At 35.4% G+C, this 18,963-nt stretch overlaps 1 protein-coding gene across 5 annotated transcripts in view; it reads right to left on the bottom strand.

Annotated features, from left to right (window-relative positions):
- Window positions 1-130: 130 nt before the first annotated feature.
- Window positions 131-18,963, bottom strand: part of LOC111865268 (uncharacterized protein CG3556) — a 171,173-nt gene continuing 152,340 nt past the window's right edge. For 3 of the 5 annotated variants that reach the window (XM_023853162.2, XM_033751759.1, XM_023853163.2), the window contains 4 exons: window positions 16,936-17,170; window positions 14,119-14,368; window positions 10,011-10,165; window positions 5,513-8,557 (listed from right to left, as the gene is read on the bottom strand). In XM_023853162.2, coding sequence (XP_023708930.1) covers window positions 8,496-8,557; window positions 10,011-10,165; window positions 14,119-14,368; window positions 16,936-17,170 — 702 coding nt within the window. In that variant the 3' untranslated portion in view covers window positions 5,513-8,495. Of the gene's footprint in view, window positions 2,989-5,512; window positions 8,558-10,010; window positions 10,166-14,118; window positions 14,369-16,935; window positions 17,171-18,963 lie in introns of those variants that run through there. The other 2 variants (XR_002842955.2, XR_002842956.2) reach the window with 2 other exon arrangements.

Genomic DNA, 18,963 nt, shown 5'->3' with positions numbered 1-18,963 from the left:
ATTTCTACCCTGAAGATGAAGGCAGCAGCTTATTCCGAAACTTTGATACTTATTTACCAAATTGCACAATGTCATATTGTGGAAGACCATAATCATCATGAATGTACCACGGTCCCTTGTTATTAGTGTATTTTTGCTCATCAGTGTGGATATTGGCTTTAAACTGAATACTGTTTAATTCTTTCTGCTTAATTAGGTCTAATAACTAACTCTCTGGAAATATGAGCAACAAGTTTATTACCAAAGCCTGCTATAAAAAATATGATCCTCATCCAGTTTAATACATTTTTACAATCTCACGATGTATTTTCTGAAACCCCGATCGCATCTCTTTCTCCGTTTCTTAAGTGGCTGCTTTACAACAGGTTTCCCTACCAAAGTTACCTATATCTTGTACATTTAAGCCATCAGGCCAACCTAGTATAATCCCCTTGATTGTACTACTGCCACCACCACCACACAAACCATATAAAGCAAGAAACTTTTCAGTAGGCAGCATCCCCAGTTCCACACTTACCATTATCTGTTTATATACTCTATGTATAGCAGTTTTAATTTATGGAAGGAAGTTGACCACGGATAATTACTGGAAAAATTATAATGTGTAATTTAATGATGATAATAGTAATAATAATGAATTTCATTGAAACTTTAAACACATGATCTACTTATTGTCAACATAAGACAGTTCACACCAGCGAGTGAAAGAACAAACATGTTACAGTTGTTAAAGATATAAGTTGTTCAGTTTTAATATGATGGCATTATATTTGTTATATTGAAAGTGTATTATATGTATTTTTGTGTTTGTGTGTATGTGACATTGTACTGCAACTACCTATGGTAAAAACAGCATATGAATGAATTTAAGCAGTTATGTAAAAAAATGTATTATATGGGTATTACGAGTTTGACAGCTTGCATCCATCAAGAGAAGGAAACACTGTAATGAAATCACACTACTCTACTTTTCACAGGCTGAGTCAGTATCACATGGCATACAACAGTACACTGATTATCTTCCTGACCATGAGATATGATGCTGTATGTATTATGAACAAATATGTGACCTTTACCCAAAAGCACACTTGTCCATATGTAATATAATAATATTGTCAAAGGAAATCAAAAATGTTATGATGTTCTGAAATGTTCTATAAGTATAACAAAACCAGTGCTTCACAAAGCATTCATAACAACAGTGATTTACTTTAAATGGTGTGCACCATATTTGAATGTACATAAAGAAATTTCAAATGTTATTGTTGTAGCATATTCAAATCAATTAATGCAAATATATTGGAGACTAAGCAATAAAAAATATATTTATAATTGAAATGAGCCTCAAAACCAGTGATTCTCAAGTGTAAATATCGGCTGTTTTGATGCATATGACAATTTTGGAAGGGACCAAATCTTGAAAGTGTTAAGATTAATTTTTCAGCACAATGTAAAGAAAATATTCTGTGTGTAAATGCTTAGTACATGTCCAGGTTTAGATGCTCCTTATATATTTTATGATCTCTAAATCCAAATGTTGTTCAGTGTGACCATGCAGTACATCTGCTTGAGAACCACTGCTTTAAACGCCTTCATACATTCACAGCACTTTATCCAGCATTCTACTCTACAATGAAGTAATGTAAAAATGTCTGCTCTAATGCCATGCATATCACCGCTTCACTCTCCACTAAGTGTTTATATAATATCCAATTAATAATGATTTTAAATCAGTTTATATTACTAATATATTTTAATTCTCAGAACTCTTAAAATGGCTATTGCAGATAGTAAAATAAGTTATGCATATTTTTAAATATTTTGACTACAAATGAAATGTTGAAATGAGCAATGCCTAGATATAACAGCTTGTATCATTAATGAACTAATCTAAATGAAGGCACGAAGCCTCACCTTCCAGGTTTATGTAGATCACATTTGAGTTCTCTCCTGCAGCAAAAGACTCTGAGAACATGGTGATAACAATATGAAATATTTGTTCTTGCTATTCAAAAATGTAGACACCTGCATTCACTATAATGATAATGTAAATACTAAAAGAACTTGAGCCACATAACTCAAATCTTTCTAATGGTAGTGAATATAGCAACAGGTTGCAATAAGAAGTAAACTGCAATTTGTTAGTTAACAAAATCTTGGAAAAGTGTGTTTCTCTCTCTCTCTCTCTCTCTCTCTCTCCAAATAATTAGACTTTGGTAGATCCACCTCAGAGCAACACATTCTATGTTTGCAGGGCCCCTGAGCCACCATAAAGAAATTCTAAGGAATAAACCAAATCTTAAATCTAGTTACTGAATTGAAAGGCTAACTGGAAGATACATGCAAAAGGAATATGCTGTAATGTTTCATATTTTGTTGTTTCCATATGCATACAGTGGTTCAAGATTCAGTGTTTCTACATTTGTATTATTTTATAAAACTGTTACAGCATTCCTTTTGTTCATCTTTTAATATTAAGATGCAACTTTCAGTGGATTTTATGGTCGAATTTATGACCTATATACACTTTCCTCCTCTGCTCATTAGAAACAACAACAAAGTTCCAGTATCCTAGAAGGATTCAGTTTGGGTTGGATTACATAATAAGGCAGAAGACCATCTTTAAAGGCTAGTAAAGGTCAGTGTCCATAATTATACATCATTGATGGCAAAACTTACGCACTTCATCTAGGGGAAGGATGTTACGTGACTACCATGAAGTTCAAGGAATGTTCAGCAGTCCAAACAATTCTGATATTAATATCTTTGGTAGCATAAAAGAAGTGGGTATGACATCTTAACATGTCCTGCACTGTCTCTCTTGGGTAAGACGTCTGTACACGTCATTCATATTTTCAACTATGTCATCGTAGGTATAATGACAGTCAGCAATGCAGATATGTATGTTATACTTGTTAGGTCTTCTAGTTACTTCAGAGTGAGACAGCAGGGTGCCGATTGCTTGATAGCTGTCCTGGGTTCAGGTTTCTGCAAATAAACATTATGGCAGGTTCCAGTAGTAAGGTGCATATGAGTGATGATGAGGTGTTAATATGAACTTTTGCAAGATTATTAATACAGAGATATTTCTTAGAATGAATGTAGTAGTGATAGAATAAATATGAAAATTTCTCCATATGATGAACAGAGTATCAGCTCTGATGAAGAAGAAAATATCAGTGACAACAGCATGGAGTATGGATATTCAGGTGTTGAGTGACATATCATGGAAGGTATTCCTTAAAAAATATGCTAAATTTGGTATGAACATATTTTTATTTGAAGAAAGCAGCCATCTTGGATGTGGCACCATGTAGATGTGGTGTTAACCGTCGTTTCAGAGGAACGTATCGCCTACATCTTCAGGGTAGAAGGAAAAATAAGAAAATCTGCAAGCGAAGAGACAGTGAGAACAGGTGCAAGCAGACTAATGTTGGAAATGAACTCAGCTATTTGAGAGCAGGGAAGGAAGGGGACAAATCTACATGGGAAGTTTGGCTCTGCTACATGTTTCGGCTACCAAAAGCCATCATCAGGCGAATACATGGATATAAACCACTGAACTGCAGTACTAGTAAAATTGGATACAATGATAGTAATTATATTAAAATACTTGGCCTAAAAGTACAATAAATTAGATTATATAAATGAAAGTTATGATATAAAACAAGATTAAAATTCTTCAAGTGATGCTTAACATCATCGAGTCAGTCATTAGTTTTTGTGATTTTGTTGTATTCCCACGGACAAATTTGGGTATTCTATATTTTGTGTATATATAATAAACTGTTTTGAAGGCTCGTGATCTAGATGTAGTAATATTAATGTTAATTATTTAATCAGTGCCTCATCTCACAAAGTATTGTCCATTCTGTAGGGAATGTAAACAACGACTCAACGAGCCTTCAAAACAGTTTATTATATTGCAACATGTTTGCAATCCAGAAGAGTCACTTCCATGGAAACGCTAGAACAGACCGTTGCATAGGAAACAACAATCGCTCTAGTGTAGTTCTAACAGGAGTCTCCATATACACAAAATATAGAATACTCCAATTTGTCCATTGGAATACAACAAAATCACAGAAACCAACGACTGACTCGATGATGTAAAGCATCACTTGAAGAATTTTAATCTTGTTTTATACTATAACTTTCATTTATATAATCTAATTTATTGTACTTTTATACCAAGTATTTTAATATAATTAATATTATTGTATCCAATTTTACTAGTACTGCAGTTCAGTGGTGTACGAGTATATACAAGGCGGTTCAAATATGACTGGGACTGATTTTTTTGTAAACAAGCAGCACTTCTCAGCAGCTGTGCAACCTTGCGAGAGTGAAGCCACAACCTCCACCCTCCCTCCTGTTAGGGTTAGAACCTGTTCAGTCCTGTCTGGAAGTTGCTAGAGTAATGAGAGAACGGAAGCTACTGTGGAACCTGGAACAACGCATTGTGATCAAATTCCTCGGAGAAAACGTCCAGTCCACTGAAATTCACCACAGACTCCAACAACAGTATGGGGAAGAGTGTCTCTCACGGACCCATGTGTTTAAGTGGTGTAAGTGCTTCAGAGAGGGCAGAGAGCGCGTGGAGAATGAACTGCATGATCGTTGGCCGCGAACATCCATCACCGAGCCGAACAGTGATCGTGCAGACATGCTTATTCGTGAGAATAGGCGCATCACTATCAAGGAACTTGGAGTAAGATCCAATCCAAGCAGAAGACAGGTTNAGAAAGTTGAAAAAAATGTGTTGACTCCGGAGGGGAGTACGTTGAAGACTGACATGTGCAAGTAAGTGTTTGGCAATTTTTTTTTTTTAAATCAGTCCCGGTCATATTTGAACCACCTAGTATGTTGGCCATGTATTTGCCTGATGATGGCTTTTGGTAGCTGAAATATGTAGCTGAGCCAAACTTGGCACTGACCTCAGTATAGTTGTGTTGTGACGGTTTTAATAAAGAAATTGTCTAACTGCACTATTTATTGATCTTAATTATATGATTTATCTCAGTCTGGTAGGAAAGAACACTGAATTATTATGGTTATGAACTGTAAGGAAGTATGCAATTGAAATATGAATTCACTTGATACAAATGATTTTCAGTAACAGAACATGTGGGAAACTGAAGCCACAAAAAATTGTATTTTATATCAAATTGTCTCTTTGTTACATAAACCAGTGACTTCCACACTGTGATAAAACTTTTAATTACACAAGCTTCTTCGTTCCAGATGGAACACAAGAATAACCTTATATTCCTTAATGTAGGAAGCAATTCTCCCATTTGAAGCATAATGTCTTCTGGGATATGCTGCTGTGTAAACTGGTAGATGTTACTGACACTCTGGGGAAACATTACACCTCCATCTTCAGGCTCAAAGAGTAAGCTAAGCAAGCAGTAACCAGAGTAGCAATGCTCTGCTTGCTTGGCTTACTCTTTGAGCCTGAAGACTGAGGCAGAATATTCCTCCAAAACATTAGTAAACTTCTAGCAGATTACACAAAATTACATCCTAGAAGGTAGTACACTTCCAGCCTCCATTGTGAGAACCTCAAAACCAAGAAATTTTCCCACTTGTATTCAGATTTCGCAGCTATGTTCAAAGTTCAATACTGTTTACATTACTGTTTAAATTAACAATATTGGCAACTTCACATTATTTTAGTATAAATAATTTTAAGCCTGTTTTTGTAATGTTCCACCACTCAAAGACATAAAACAAGGCTCATGACTCTACTGCAAGAGTGTCTTCCTTGCATGTATACATTTCTTTTGTTAGGAGCTCAAAGTAATAAAGACCATTTAAACTATTATATGTGTATATGAATATTATACAAACAAACAAATTTGTATAAATTAGATTACTAAATATAATATGTGTATACTTACGACACCTTCCCTCAAATTGAAAATGAAAATGTTTCACATGTAACTGAAATGTGGAATGTTAAAAATGTGATCTATGTATAGATGTATGAAAGAGGTTATGAAGTCATCACATTGAAGAACTGCATTACAGTATTTTCACAAAAATATGAGACTGAGAATTCATATGTAATGTTAAGCAAAAACTGCGTTGACTTCATATCTTTGGGAAAAGGCACTAACCCAATAATCATTGCAGAATATTACTGAACTTAGAAAAATATATAATTTTAAAGTACAAACATGTATACTTCTAAATTAATACATTTCTTGATCACCTCACGGGGCCTGCGCAAATGGCATAATCTACAGTAGCTACATGGAGTTGTATCAGTCTGTTGAATGTGGAATGATGAATCAAGGTGGTTCAGAATGGAATAAGAACTGTAAAACTAAGAAATTATATTTGTGATTGGAGTAAATGTATAATTAATAGTAGTTACATACTTCACTGTTACAAGAAAATAGATGTTTGCTGCTGAATTAGTCATTATACATAAAACAGTTTCAAACTTTTAAATGCATGTACAAGTATGATCTTATTCACCTTTTACTAAACCTGTTTTATTCTGAGGAAATTTTCACAATAAAAACATACATATTAGAGCCTATGTCTATTTGGCATAGTAATTCTGTCCATAAGACTTAATGTACTTTTCTGCATGGTGAACAGATCCACATGTAACAGCGAAAGTATTATAGAGAAGATGTTTACTAAATAGTGATAACATTTTACTGAAGATGTTCAAAGCTGCTTACCTGAAGCAGGGTTTAGCAATGTGTTGACTACATGAATGTCATGCTGGGCATAGGTCAGTGTCTCAGGTATATTTGATATAAGATTTGTGCCATGGTCACAAATCTTTGAACAGTCATCAACACTGTGTTAATTAATTGTTCACTTCAAAGCCCAGACAGATGTCAAACAGACCATAGAGGTCATGAATATTATATCAATTGTGTAAGTAGTCTTTTTCAGCTTACAGGATAACAAAGGTTTCTACATAACAACCATGTTAATAAAATTGTAGAATCTATCCAGAATACTTATCCTGAACATTGATTTTTTAAAAATAAAAATCACAACAATTTGGAATGAGTATTGTGCTTATATTGAGGTGGAGAGGGTATAAAGAAATACCTACTGTGGTGGGACCCTTGACAGACCTGTCTAGGATATGAGAATAGCTTTTCCCAAGGGACTGATAAAGTATGAATACCTTCATATTCTGTCCACCTCAAGATGGACATAGTCCCCTTTTCCAAAATATTGCAGTTCTATACAATGAAAAACTAATATGATGGAAATAGAAATAATAATATAAAGCTTGAAAGTTGTTATACCATCATCAAATAACTTTGAACTTATTCTGCAGGAACAGAGGTGGTCACAGTACTCTTTTGAAAATGTTGTGTTGTTTATACTACTAAAAAGAAAAGATTACTGTATTAAAAGAAAACTAGAACAGAGAACGTCTAAAAATCCATAAGGACTGTGTCATACTATCATCAAATAACATTTAACTTAAATTTCTTTGTTCCATAATGGATTTACAAAATTCTGTGATTTTGTATAAAGAAAGAAGTGTTTAAAAATGTTTAAAATTTGTGCTACATCATCATCAAACAACTCTAAATACAGTTTTATGGAACATCTTCTGAGATTGGTGTAAAAAAAGCCAGCTTAGAAGCTAACTGCTTTACAGTGTATTGTAATATAATGACAGGAAAAGTTGGTGACAAAAGTAGGATGTAATGATGTAAAGAGTGACAATATTTGTAGAAAATTAATTTGAGTATAAGAACATTTCAAAATATTCTCATGACAAAAAGTCACTTTTTATATTAGTAATGCTGAATGTGGGGCCTACTGGACAGCACAATGAGATTTTCCATGGTACTCTCATCTCCTCCTCATGGGATATTCAGATCAACTTCACTGAAAAACACAACAGGCAGTCGGCAGTACTCTTGCTTTGTATCTTTTATTTACCCTGCTATAGTATTAACCAGGAGACTGGCTGTCCTAATTGAGTACTTATATGGTTCTCCTGTTAGGCAAATGTTGAGACAGTGCTTTCAAATGGCTCAAAAAGACTTCATTTCATGCGTGTCCAATCTCAAACCCAATCTTTTTTTGTGTGTGTTTAACAGTATATTATGTTGGAAGTTGACACAGCATTATTAAATAAGCCAAAAAACAAACCAGTGAACCGAGCTTAAAGACCACAATCTCTGTAATTTCATCATACCTTCTATAACGTTTCAGTAAACCAAGACAAATGAACATGGTAAAAGTAATGTTGAAAAATCACGCAGGAATGTGAACATTTTCCATCCAGCTAGGAAGTGGATGAAATGACAACTTTTGAAAAACAGAATAAAGAATATGCATATAAATTCTCAGTCTACATAAAAGTTACTGAATTAATACACCATCAAGTAATTTCCAAGTCTTTACCGAAACCATGTCACAGCTGTTCAGTGTTGAAGGTTACATACTTCAATAAGTTAAGATGGAATAGATATAGTTGTGTATGCTGGATCTTGTGGCACTCAGAGTTTCTTGTACCAGAAAAGGTAATGATCTCCATCTTCAACAATTAAACCATCGACTCCTACAAAAAGAGTAAAGATAACTGTTGCTAAGTTATAATTAAAAAGTGGAGAAGTTAAGATTCATGCATATGAGAGGTTAACACTTGATGCCCTCTTGTAATGTCAGTAATTATGAATAGGAACAGAAGAGAACATCATTGAACAGCAGTAGAATGTATGCTGAGTCAGCAATACTGTGTTTACATTTGCCAAAATACCTCTGGATAGCAGAACCTCTTAGTTTTGTTATTGTAACAAGTTCAGAATCTTGATTCCTTCCCAAACTTTTTTCGTGTTCCCAGCCAGCATATTGAATGACATATTTTCAGAATGTACATCAAAATTTATATGTATTAGAGGGAATCACAAGGAATAAGTATAATATGCCCAATTTTGATGTTGATAACTGTAAAAATTTCCTGCAGAAATTTCACTAGGCTTTATGCTTGTATTACATTACATGGAACCTCATAATCTGTACAGATTATGATGAGCGGATGTATGATGTGTGCCTGAAATGGGATGTGAGAGACAAGAAAGGACACATATTTTTTTAGGGTATTGTTTGAAAGCAGCTACTTGGAAGACTAAGGAAGTAGCAAAATGATATAAAAATAGACCTTGAGAAAATACACTGATGATATAAACTAGTGCAAAATAATTTCCATTGCCACTTTCTGGTATTATCAGCAGTTAAGTTTCCATGTTCTCTTACCAGAGAAGTTAGTTATTAGCTTTCTATTCCTTTTTGGCAATACAAAATGGTTCATCCTACTGATACATTTATTTATGAAATGCAGAAAATAAGAATCTTCTGTGCTATATTTATTGTACGGAGACTATGGTGTACTGGCTTTTAATGCCACATAGTTTGGAGAGAACATGACACTTCAGAGTAACATATCCATCTTCAGGGTTAAGGGGTAAACCCAGCAAGAAACTGGAAGAAGGGGAAAGTAAGAACTTGCTGTCTGCTTGAGCTGGTTTCTTGTATGGCTTACTCCTTGACCCCACTAGAGGCAATATGTTCATCTAAAACGTTGGACACTCTCTGAACAACACAGAACTACAACTCAGAAGACTGAACTCTTCATAGACACTGCCAGGATAACCTAAAATCCAACAATTATTATACTGATGTTTGTTATTCATATTTTTAAAAATAATATTCTTTCAATATTTTGAAATTTTATTTTTTGTTGACAGTAACCTGTAAAAATATGCTCATTTGTCATATCTGTGCACTGGCACATCTATTTCTAGAATAAAAAACTACTGGTTATAACAGACACTCTACTATGGAATGATTATGAACAAAACATCTGGAACAATTTTTGAGAAAATTCTAATTTACCATATGTGGTCATCTTCTTCTCATCTCATTTAATTCTACATAAAGCTTGTAATTCAGAGAGCATTTTTAATGAACTGTGGATACTGATATTGATATTTGAGATGGCAATGCTCACTGACCAACAGGTGTGATGAGATTGTTTCCTGGTGGGCTGGCAGGATCAGGCAGACTTGGCACCTGGTACAGCAGCCAATAATGGTAATGTGACGGCTCCTCCTTGTGGCCTGCTATGGTGTGTACATAATGTCCATTTGGCCACTCAGTTGCCTCAAAGCTGTAAGTATATTTTGATCTGCCAACTTACAATGCTTTCACTGTGTTATCAATTAATGCTGTTCAACAAAGATTTTGCTTCCTGGACAAAATAAACTGTAATTTATAGAATTTTACTCAAGATTCCCCTGCAAGTCCTGCTGTTTTGCTTTCTGAAAAGTTACTTTTCTCTTCATTACAAGTAAAATTTTATTGTAATGGAGACATTTTGTTAAATGAGGTACTTCTCATCAACTGATATGAAAAGTACCTCATATAGCAAAATGTCTGAGAATTTCTAATTTAATTCTTCATGAACCCACACACAACAGCATAATTTCCAGTGTACTGAAGGCTTCTAACCTTGAAGTTATGTGTTAATTTTGCTGAACGTAGATGCTAATATCATGTGAAGGAATCTTCTTTAGTCTTTAGATGTGTGACTTTTATTTGTTTACTATGACTTACAAATTTTAATATGTCACACTGGGGCATAAAATTAGTAGTAATATAATATTATATTTGAGCATCCTGTTGCATTGCTGTATCACTCACTCATTCACCTCTGTCTTTAATGCAACTTAACACTGTTCACAATCTCTCTTGAAAATAAAATAACATTAAATTCACATCAATTGCTATGATATGTTTTGGCCTTACTTGGCCATCTTCAGGCAATTGTTTACTTTCTGAAACTGTAGCACTGCAATAGATCTTAAATCAGTGCTTTTCCATGCTATATCATTATTATTGTTCACACTAAATTATGTTTGTTTGAGAACAAAACTCTCTCTCCATTCCACATTCTTTTTCTTTTGTGGTATCCATGTTTGTGCTCCCTTCATATGTATGTTCTCACCATGTCCTTACATACATATATACGCCCAACTAGTGAGAACATACTCGTACATAAGCATAAGCCTGAAGATTGGTGATTTTAACTGATTCCTCACAGTTAAGTCTGAAGGCTCTTTGTCACAATGGATAACCTTATTATCAATTCCTGCTAAACATGCTGTGACCATGAAAGAGTCATGAAAATATGAACTCATGCTCTGTTGCATACAATATAATGAATACTCTTGGAGATTCGTAAGTCACAGCTGTTCTATCCAGCATGCAGCTTTGTTATACGAAAGGTTGCTGCTGCCTATGGTGAAGAGGACAGTCACACAAGACGTAGTCATTGTGAGGGAAACCCCTCATCAACAACAGTTCAATCCTGGGCAAAAGAATATTGCAAATGACCCACTTGTACACCTACAGAAAATATTTTTCCCCCCACTTCACATCAAGTTTTGAATGATGAAAATTTATGTTAAGGTCATGAGATGACATGGAGAAGGTTTTCAGTATCTGGTACAAAAGTTTCCACAAATCAGTGATGCAAAGACAAAAGAAGGGATCTTCAGTCTTAAGACAAAGGAGGTTAAGAATATCAGAAATTCTGATGAAGTTCAGAAAGGAGCTGAGAAGACAATGTGGGTGGCATTCAGATTGGCTTTTGACAACTTTCTGTACAGATAGGAAACACAAAGCAAAGCAATCTACAGAATTATGGAGTACAGTATGTCACTGAAAACATACTGTCTTCATTTGCGCTTGGAATGCTTTCCAACAAACCTTGTAGACGCCACCACTGAGCATGGGATAAGGTTCCATCAGGACATTTCTATCAAGGAGAAATTCTACCATGGGAAGTGGATTCCAATTATGGTGAATGACTGCTACTGAGACCATGAAAGAAATGATGCAGTTACACACAAGTGGAAAGAGATTTTGAACACTTTAAATGTAAATGTATATTGTACATTTTTATTGTATTTTGTTATAAAAAATAAAAATGCAAACAACTTTTATATTGCTTTATTCCTCCTTTCTAATGTTTAATAGTATTCTGAATAAATATGAAGAAACATTTACTATTACATGTTCTGTATCAGCTGTGTAATGTTACAGTAAATAAAAGTGAGTGAATTCTCAAAAATTGAAAATTGCATTTGCTTATGTCTCAAACACTATAAGGGGAACAGAAGGTCATTTAGGTGGTGAGATGGGCACATTTTACCAGAGGGATTAAAAAGCATTCAGGCTTGCTTGCAGACGACCACCACCACCACAACATTCTGAGTCCATGGCATTTATCTGTATCTTTCTCTTTTTCCATGATTGTGCACATGTACCTTCTTACATTGTCTGCCTCTTGTTTTGGAGATTCTGCCATTTTCAGGGTCTACATTTTCCACTGGCACACCCCAGCAACATACTTATAACCTTATCATACACATGCAGTGAAATCCCCATTTTAGTTTTTTATGAGTGAACCAATGGATTTGAACATTCAAATGGAGGATATCTGACTTTGAGACTGCTGACTTGAGGCCACTGCAACTGAGTGAAAATCTTAAATCAAGGAAACTTAAATTGGATTTGAGTTCCATTGTCTGTGCGCATGCACATGTGTGTTCCTGAATTATTTCAACAATATTCACCACCAAGAATACTGGAAGTCTGTACCTTACACAAAAACATGTGAAAGGCTTCCTTTGGGAACTCCCCATCAAATGAACCATCTGAGGCAACTAACTAGATTACTTACAGACTCTGCATGTGAAGAGTAGCTCATTCAAACTGGGACTAGTAAACAGCTTCACCTGTGAAAGGTACCCTAGCTAAGATGAATCATCCTGTCCTGTGTGACTGTTAGGTTTCCGCTTCATGAAGCCCACTGATAATCAGAAGGCCCCATTATGCAAATTACTGTGCTTTATTTTGAAATGCAGGACTTTTGAGAACTAGTCTTCAACTGGGTACCTACAATAGGTTGTGGCTGGTGGTGGTTCAAGGACTGTTTAACACCCAAGTCTATTTATCTACTGTGGAAATCGTAACAGCAATGCCGTATTCAATCTTGTGCCTGAACTTGCTCTGGGAAGTTATGATGCCATAACATTAAATAATGTTTGACATCTATGAATAACAGAATTTAGTGATCCCACGGTTAAAAAGGGGCACGCGGTAGTGTAGTGGTTGAGGCACTATGCTACAAGCCAGAAGGTTGCGGGTTCAAGTCCCGATGAGGTCATTGGATTTTTCCAGTTGATCTAATCCTTCCAGCTGCACTATGGCCCTGGGGTCTACTCAGCCTCTAACAGAAATGAGTGCCAGGAATTAATTAAATAATTTTCCTGGGGAGTAAAGTGCGGCCGGTGCATAAGGCTGACAACCTTACCGCCATCTTTGAGTTGATTGTCTAGATAATGTGGGACCCTCAACATCTCACAACCCTATGGGCCTTCATGGCCTGATACAAGGATAGCTTTACTCTTTTTACTTACACGGTTAAAATATTCTTTATAAGACACACTTTCATCATTGAAGCAAAGACAGCAATTGTTTTGTTTGCAACATTATTTTCACAAAAATACTTAAGAAGAAGATTATTATTAAAAAATTTTTATTAAAAGGCTTCACATGCTCAGGAATGTAAGAACTCCTAACTTCTGAGATGGAATTGGCAGTCTTTAAAGTGAGGCCAGAACTGGTTTTGACAGATGAGCTAATTCTGAGCAACTCCTCTGAGGATATAATTTTAGAAGCCTAAAAGTACTTTTCATTTTTCAAAGTTATTACTTCATTTTAATCAATCAAGTGGTCCTCAGCCAGTGCCATGGCAGTATAGCTAGCATTGTTACTGACTTTCCAGTGTCAGTTATCCTGATGCCAAATACATTTATAGATCTCCAAGCTCAAGGGCATACCAGTAGCCCATAAAGATGCACTACCCATGCTGTTTAGAGGTTTTGTTCAATTCATTGTATTTGAGTCTGGCATTAGATTTCATATGGTACAAGGAACAAATCTAAACAAACTAATAATTAATGTATTCATAGTTGGCATTTTAAGATACTATATTTGCACAATAAGGCAAGGTAGGGGAGAAGTCAGAAAAACACAGAGCACTCAAATACTCACAGGTAACGGGAATCCTGTTCTGCAGCAATTTGCATCACATGATAGAAACTTGAGTTCTTCTCAGCTATCACATTGATAGTGAAGTTTTCTGTGACATTTGTTCCAACCCATAATGTGTATGTCACAATCACTGTCTCCTCTTCTTTTGGATTTTCTCGAGGTGTTATGCCCTCCACTGTCACATTTGAGACAGCAGTTCCTGGAGCAGAAGGGGGATGGGTTGCTGCTACTGATGGCCGAAGTTTCGCAACTGAAATATTAATTAATATCTAATGAAAAGTAAGAAAATAGTAAGTCATTCAAGCATGTGAAAAGTTATGGAAATGTGAGTGTATCTGGTAAAACACAGCATGAACTCTATGAGACTGAATAGTTACTGAGTTTCACCATATTATTATGTAGCCCTATGACATTCTTAACTGCTGGAATGAAGATGGACAAATTAAATGTACAAAAGAACTTATATTTTTTGATGAGTTGCTAATTTTAAAGATCAAGAATTACATAAAAAAATTAATAATGGATTGTAAGTCCTTGAAACGCAATTAACATTGAAGCTGTCAACAACTAAAACTTCAGCACATTAGGAATTTACATGTTTCACCAAAATCCTATGCCTATTATTTCTCCCATCTATACTACATGTTCAGCCTTATGCGACTCCCTGAACAATATCATTTTCTCTTTGTGTCTTGTATTTTTATTTAAGATAGCTTATATTCTACATAATAACATTGAAATGTATCTATTATTTCATTACCTATTACTGTTACTGATCCTGTCTGTGACTTTATATCATTATTGTTGTGTTTTGTCTTTTGAGAAATCATTGCTTTTATTCTTTAAACTTTAAGATCATAATTCCTTGTTGTATTATAAGTGTGCTGCTTTCTGTTAGTCATACTGACCGACACAAACAAAGATGATCTTTAACACTGTGCTATTCAGGAGGTAGGGAGCGCAACAGATATAAAGAAATATAATTATATGTTAAGTAGCAATATACGCTTGCATTCTCTTCATATTATATTTGCAACTCTTATTTTTTCAAAGGAACATTCAGAAGGTAACACACTATGACTATAAACGATGCCACATCTACAAAAATATTATCGTACTTCTTTTGGCTTGTTTTGGACTTCAGCCATTGTCTGGTATGTAAAAGACAAAAGACCATGACGTTTCAGAGACTGGATCTGTCTCCATCTTCAGCTGGGTAGGGAAGGATAAACCTACTCAGTTGGGCCCATTAGAAAGAGCTAGTCTCAATCACTGGACCCATTATCATTTCTTTATAATTCAGTCTTCATAACTAAGAGACATGCAGAATTTTCCTGGGGAAACTTGTTGGAAAGTAGCCACATGAAGACAAAGGGAAGAATAATATTAAAAAGGAACTTGAAAAAATGTGCCATGAGGATAACAACCAGTTCAGTGTCACGTAAAATAGTACAACGTACCAAGCTTCCAGGTATTTTCATCAGTCTTTTGTCATCTCTATAATGAAATGTTTAGCAAATAAAGAGTGTTTTTACATGTCAAAATTTGACCTGTGTCACTTTTCCTAGACCTCTGCTCATAACAGTGTAGCAGACTGGAAGACAGAAATGCCTAATCAAAGTTGGTGCATGTATTTTTAACATATCATCATACAAATTTTGCATATGACTTACAGTAATTCATCTACTATTAATAAACCAAAACATTTTATGCAGTCTCCACATAATGTTCATAAAAATATTGCCTTGAAACAAGTTCCATGTTCTTCAAACAACTGTCTCTATTCAGAGTCTAATATCCCTAAAATGAACAAAACTAATGCTGTTACTACCTCATGGCCTGCTTTTGTTAACTGCTTGTCATTTTGTTTCTATAATGTTACTGAAGTTCGTTCTTCTAGCTACCTCCAGAATTAAATATAATGCTCACACTTTTATTTTGGTTATATTAATTTTGTAACTTTAAGATACACTGCACAGGATTAGTGAAACCTCTCATGTTATATATGTGGAGAAAATGACCTTTCTTCTACTTCTACATATACACCTGACAATAAATGTTAAATTCCATTAATATTTTTTTGAAATCCACGAGTGGTGCAAGAAGAGTTTAAGTACAGTCAATATAAAACCCTCTCAACTCTAACTTGAAAGTAAATAATCACTATGGCCCAAGGCTAAACTATGACCTACTGACTTGTCTGAAGTAACCTAAATGTAAGTGTAGTATTATGCAGCATGCAATATGAAAATGGTATAGGAGTTTAACCCCTCAAACCAGTTCCTCTTACCCACATACAGTGCTCACTACCCTGCTCATACAGTGGTTATATGTGTAGGAGTAAATGGTCTGCAGAATCTTAAAAATATTTGTACAGCTGCTCTCTGTTGAGATACTGAAAATATATGAATTTCAACATGTTCTAAGCCCATGATGATTCCTGTCACATATATTTTATAACAATTGCTATATACAGGCAAGAAATATTTTCTTTTCAATTGGCAGTCTCTGTACTCTGTTAATAAATATTGCTGCTTCATTTAGTTCTAAACATTCTTCAGACAAGCTAATAAGAAAAGCAGTGCAAATATGATGAAGCTTATGCTATAATAAATTTTCCAAAAATTTATTTAATTTTGTTGGATAGTTTAAAAAAGTGGGAAGTTTTGAACACCACGTGAAGAGTGTGCTACACAAAAATTTAAATACAGCTTGAAACGATAATGTGGTGATGATTTAATAACCAAATTGATTGCTTAATTCTCTATTATTTGATGTGTACTACAAGAAACACTTCTCTTTTGTTACTGTACTAACCACTGGCTGCAAAAGTACCAGCAGTGTTACTACCACCACAGTTGAGGTCTCTGACAGAGCTCAAATGCCGTGGGCCCAAGCCAAGTATAACTTCAGTAGTGGTGAATACATCACCAAAGGAGCCATCAGGTGCTTGATGTGACACCAGGTAGTTGATAGCACTGCTGCGATTCCAATGCACTGGGCCACTGTTGCCACCATTGCCTGAGAGCTCACTATCTGCAACCTCCAAAGCCTGTAACAAGAGACATCTGTGTATGGCTCTACAGCCCTTGTGGACCCTGGATGCTTTTCAGTTACTTAATCTATACACAGTCGGTATGACTCCTTGAAGAGGAGATCAGCCCATTGCAAGGCCACTATCTACACACAGGAGAACACAAACACAGAATAAATGCTCACAGACATCCATGTCTGAAGTGGGATTCGAACCCATGATCCCACTGTTCAAGCATGTGAAGACAGTTCATGCCTTAGACCACACAACCGCAGTGGTTGGCAACAAGAGACACTGAAAATTTTTAAATTACAAATTTAAATTACACTTTACGAAATTTCTAATTAATAGGTTCACTTAAAGAGACGATGAAGAGCTTCCACACTCTTTGCCACATATAATTAGATCTAGTCAAGGAGGATGAGATGGGCAGGCATGTAGTGCACATGGGATTAAGATTAATGCATATAGGATTTTGGTTGGAAATGCAGAAGGAAAGAGACCACTAGGAAGACCCAGACATAAGTGGGAGTATAATATTAAAATGGACTGGAATCATCTGGCCATGGATAGGCAGGTTCCATGAAATGTTGGAAAATTCTTGAGTAGCTGAGTGACTGCTAGCGTCTCAAGAGGGACTGAGTTGCATGGAGTTAGTCAGATAGGTACTCTCCAAAGCAATGTTTTTTAACTTCATCACTCCATGAGCCCTATGTTTCAAATAACAGATTCATGTCCTGTGTTAGTGACTAGACACAGGGTTTAGATTGGTAACTGGATTTATAGAAAGCTTATAACTTATAGCTACCAATAATATTAGTGCTACTGTTAAGGTATGCGCTTAACAGATCGCTGTAGTCACTGTAGTCTTCAATAGTCATTGCTCGGTTATGGTTCCCAACAGTAGAGATTCTTTCGCTCTTGTTCTTACATCATTGCTGGCTGGCTAGCATTCCACAACTCACAACTAATTCATTGCTTTGCTGGTCCCCGTTATATAGCCTTGGATCAGACCACACAGAAAACAGTGAATTGCTGAGCCATGACCCAACAATTCCTCTATTGTGGCTTTTTGATTTGTGGTTGTGGATCAGTGTTTACTGGCCGTTGCCTAGCAACGGACGACTACCCTTGTTAAACTATTCTGTCATGACACGATATGTTAACTCCGTATATATCACGGTCATATCAACCATTCTAGCCAGTCCCACATAGGAAGGTGAAGATATCAGCTTGGGGGGGGGGGATAAGAGGCAGATTCTGCCAAAGTGTCTGCTAGAAGTACAGCTTACAGACTGGATATACAACTGTGATGGTAGTTTTTAATTTTTTAACCTACTTTCCTTCCTGTCAGTAATAACAACATGGTGCATAATTGAGATTGTGAAGTGGGAGTGACATTAATGACAATTATTTAGGGTTCTGAAATTATAGTTGGTAAGAGATCCTCAAAAAATGTGTAACATGTGTTAAGGTCATCTTTTTGTAGACTGTAAGCAATAACATGACAGCTGTGAGAAAATTTTCTTGAGTGTTCAGTGTGACAGTGATAACTATGAACCACATGAAATCTAGCTAGGAGATAGACCTTAATTGTACATACATACTGTATGTGAAATGTTGTTTGTAAGTTACAAATTACAAATATGGTAAAAGTGTGGGCCTCTGAATGTATGCCTGACAAATTAATCATAAAGAGACTACTGAAGAAAAGAACCCTTAGAAGCACTAAAGTGAAATAACAAAAATAATGGTAATAGATCCATAACACTGCAAATTAAGTAATTAGAAAGCAGGCTTTATGACTTCTG

This window comes from Cryptotermes secundus, unplaced genomic scaffold (assembly GCF_002891405.2).
Source record: "Cryptotermes secundus unplaced genomic scaffold, Csec_1.0 scaffold1901, whole genome shotgun sequence".
NCBI classification, from domain to species: domain Eukaryota; kingdom Metazoa; phylum Arthropoda; class Insecta; order Blattodea; family Kalotermitidae; genus Cryptotermes; species Cryptotermes secundus.
Note: the sequence above shows the minus strand (reverse complement) of the source record. Positions and strands in the feature narration are given on the sequence as shown.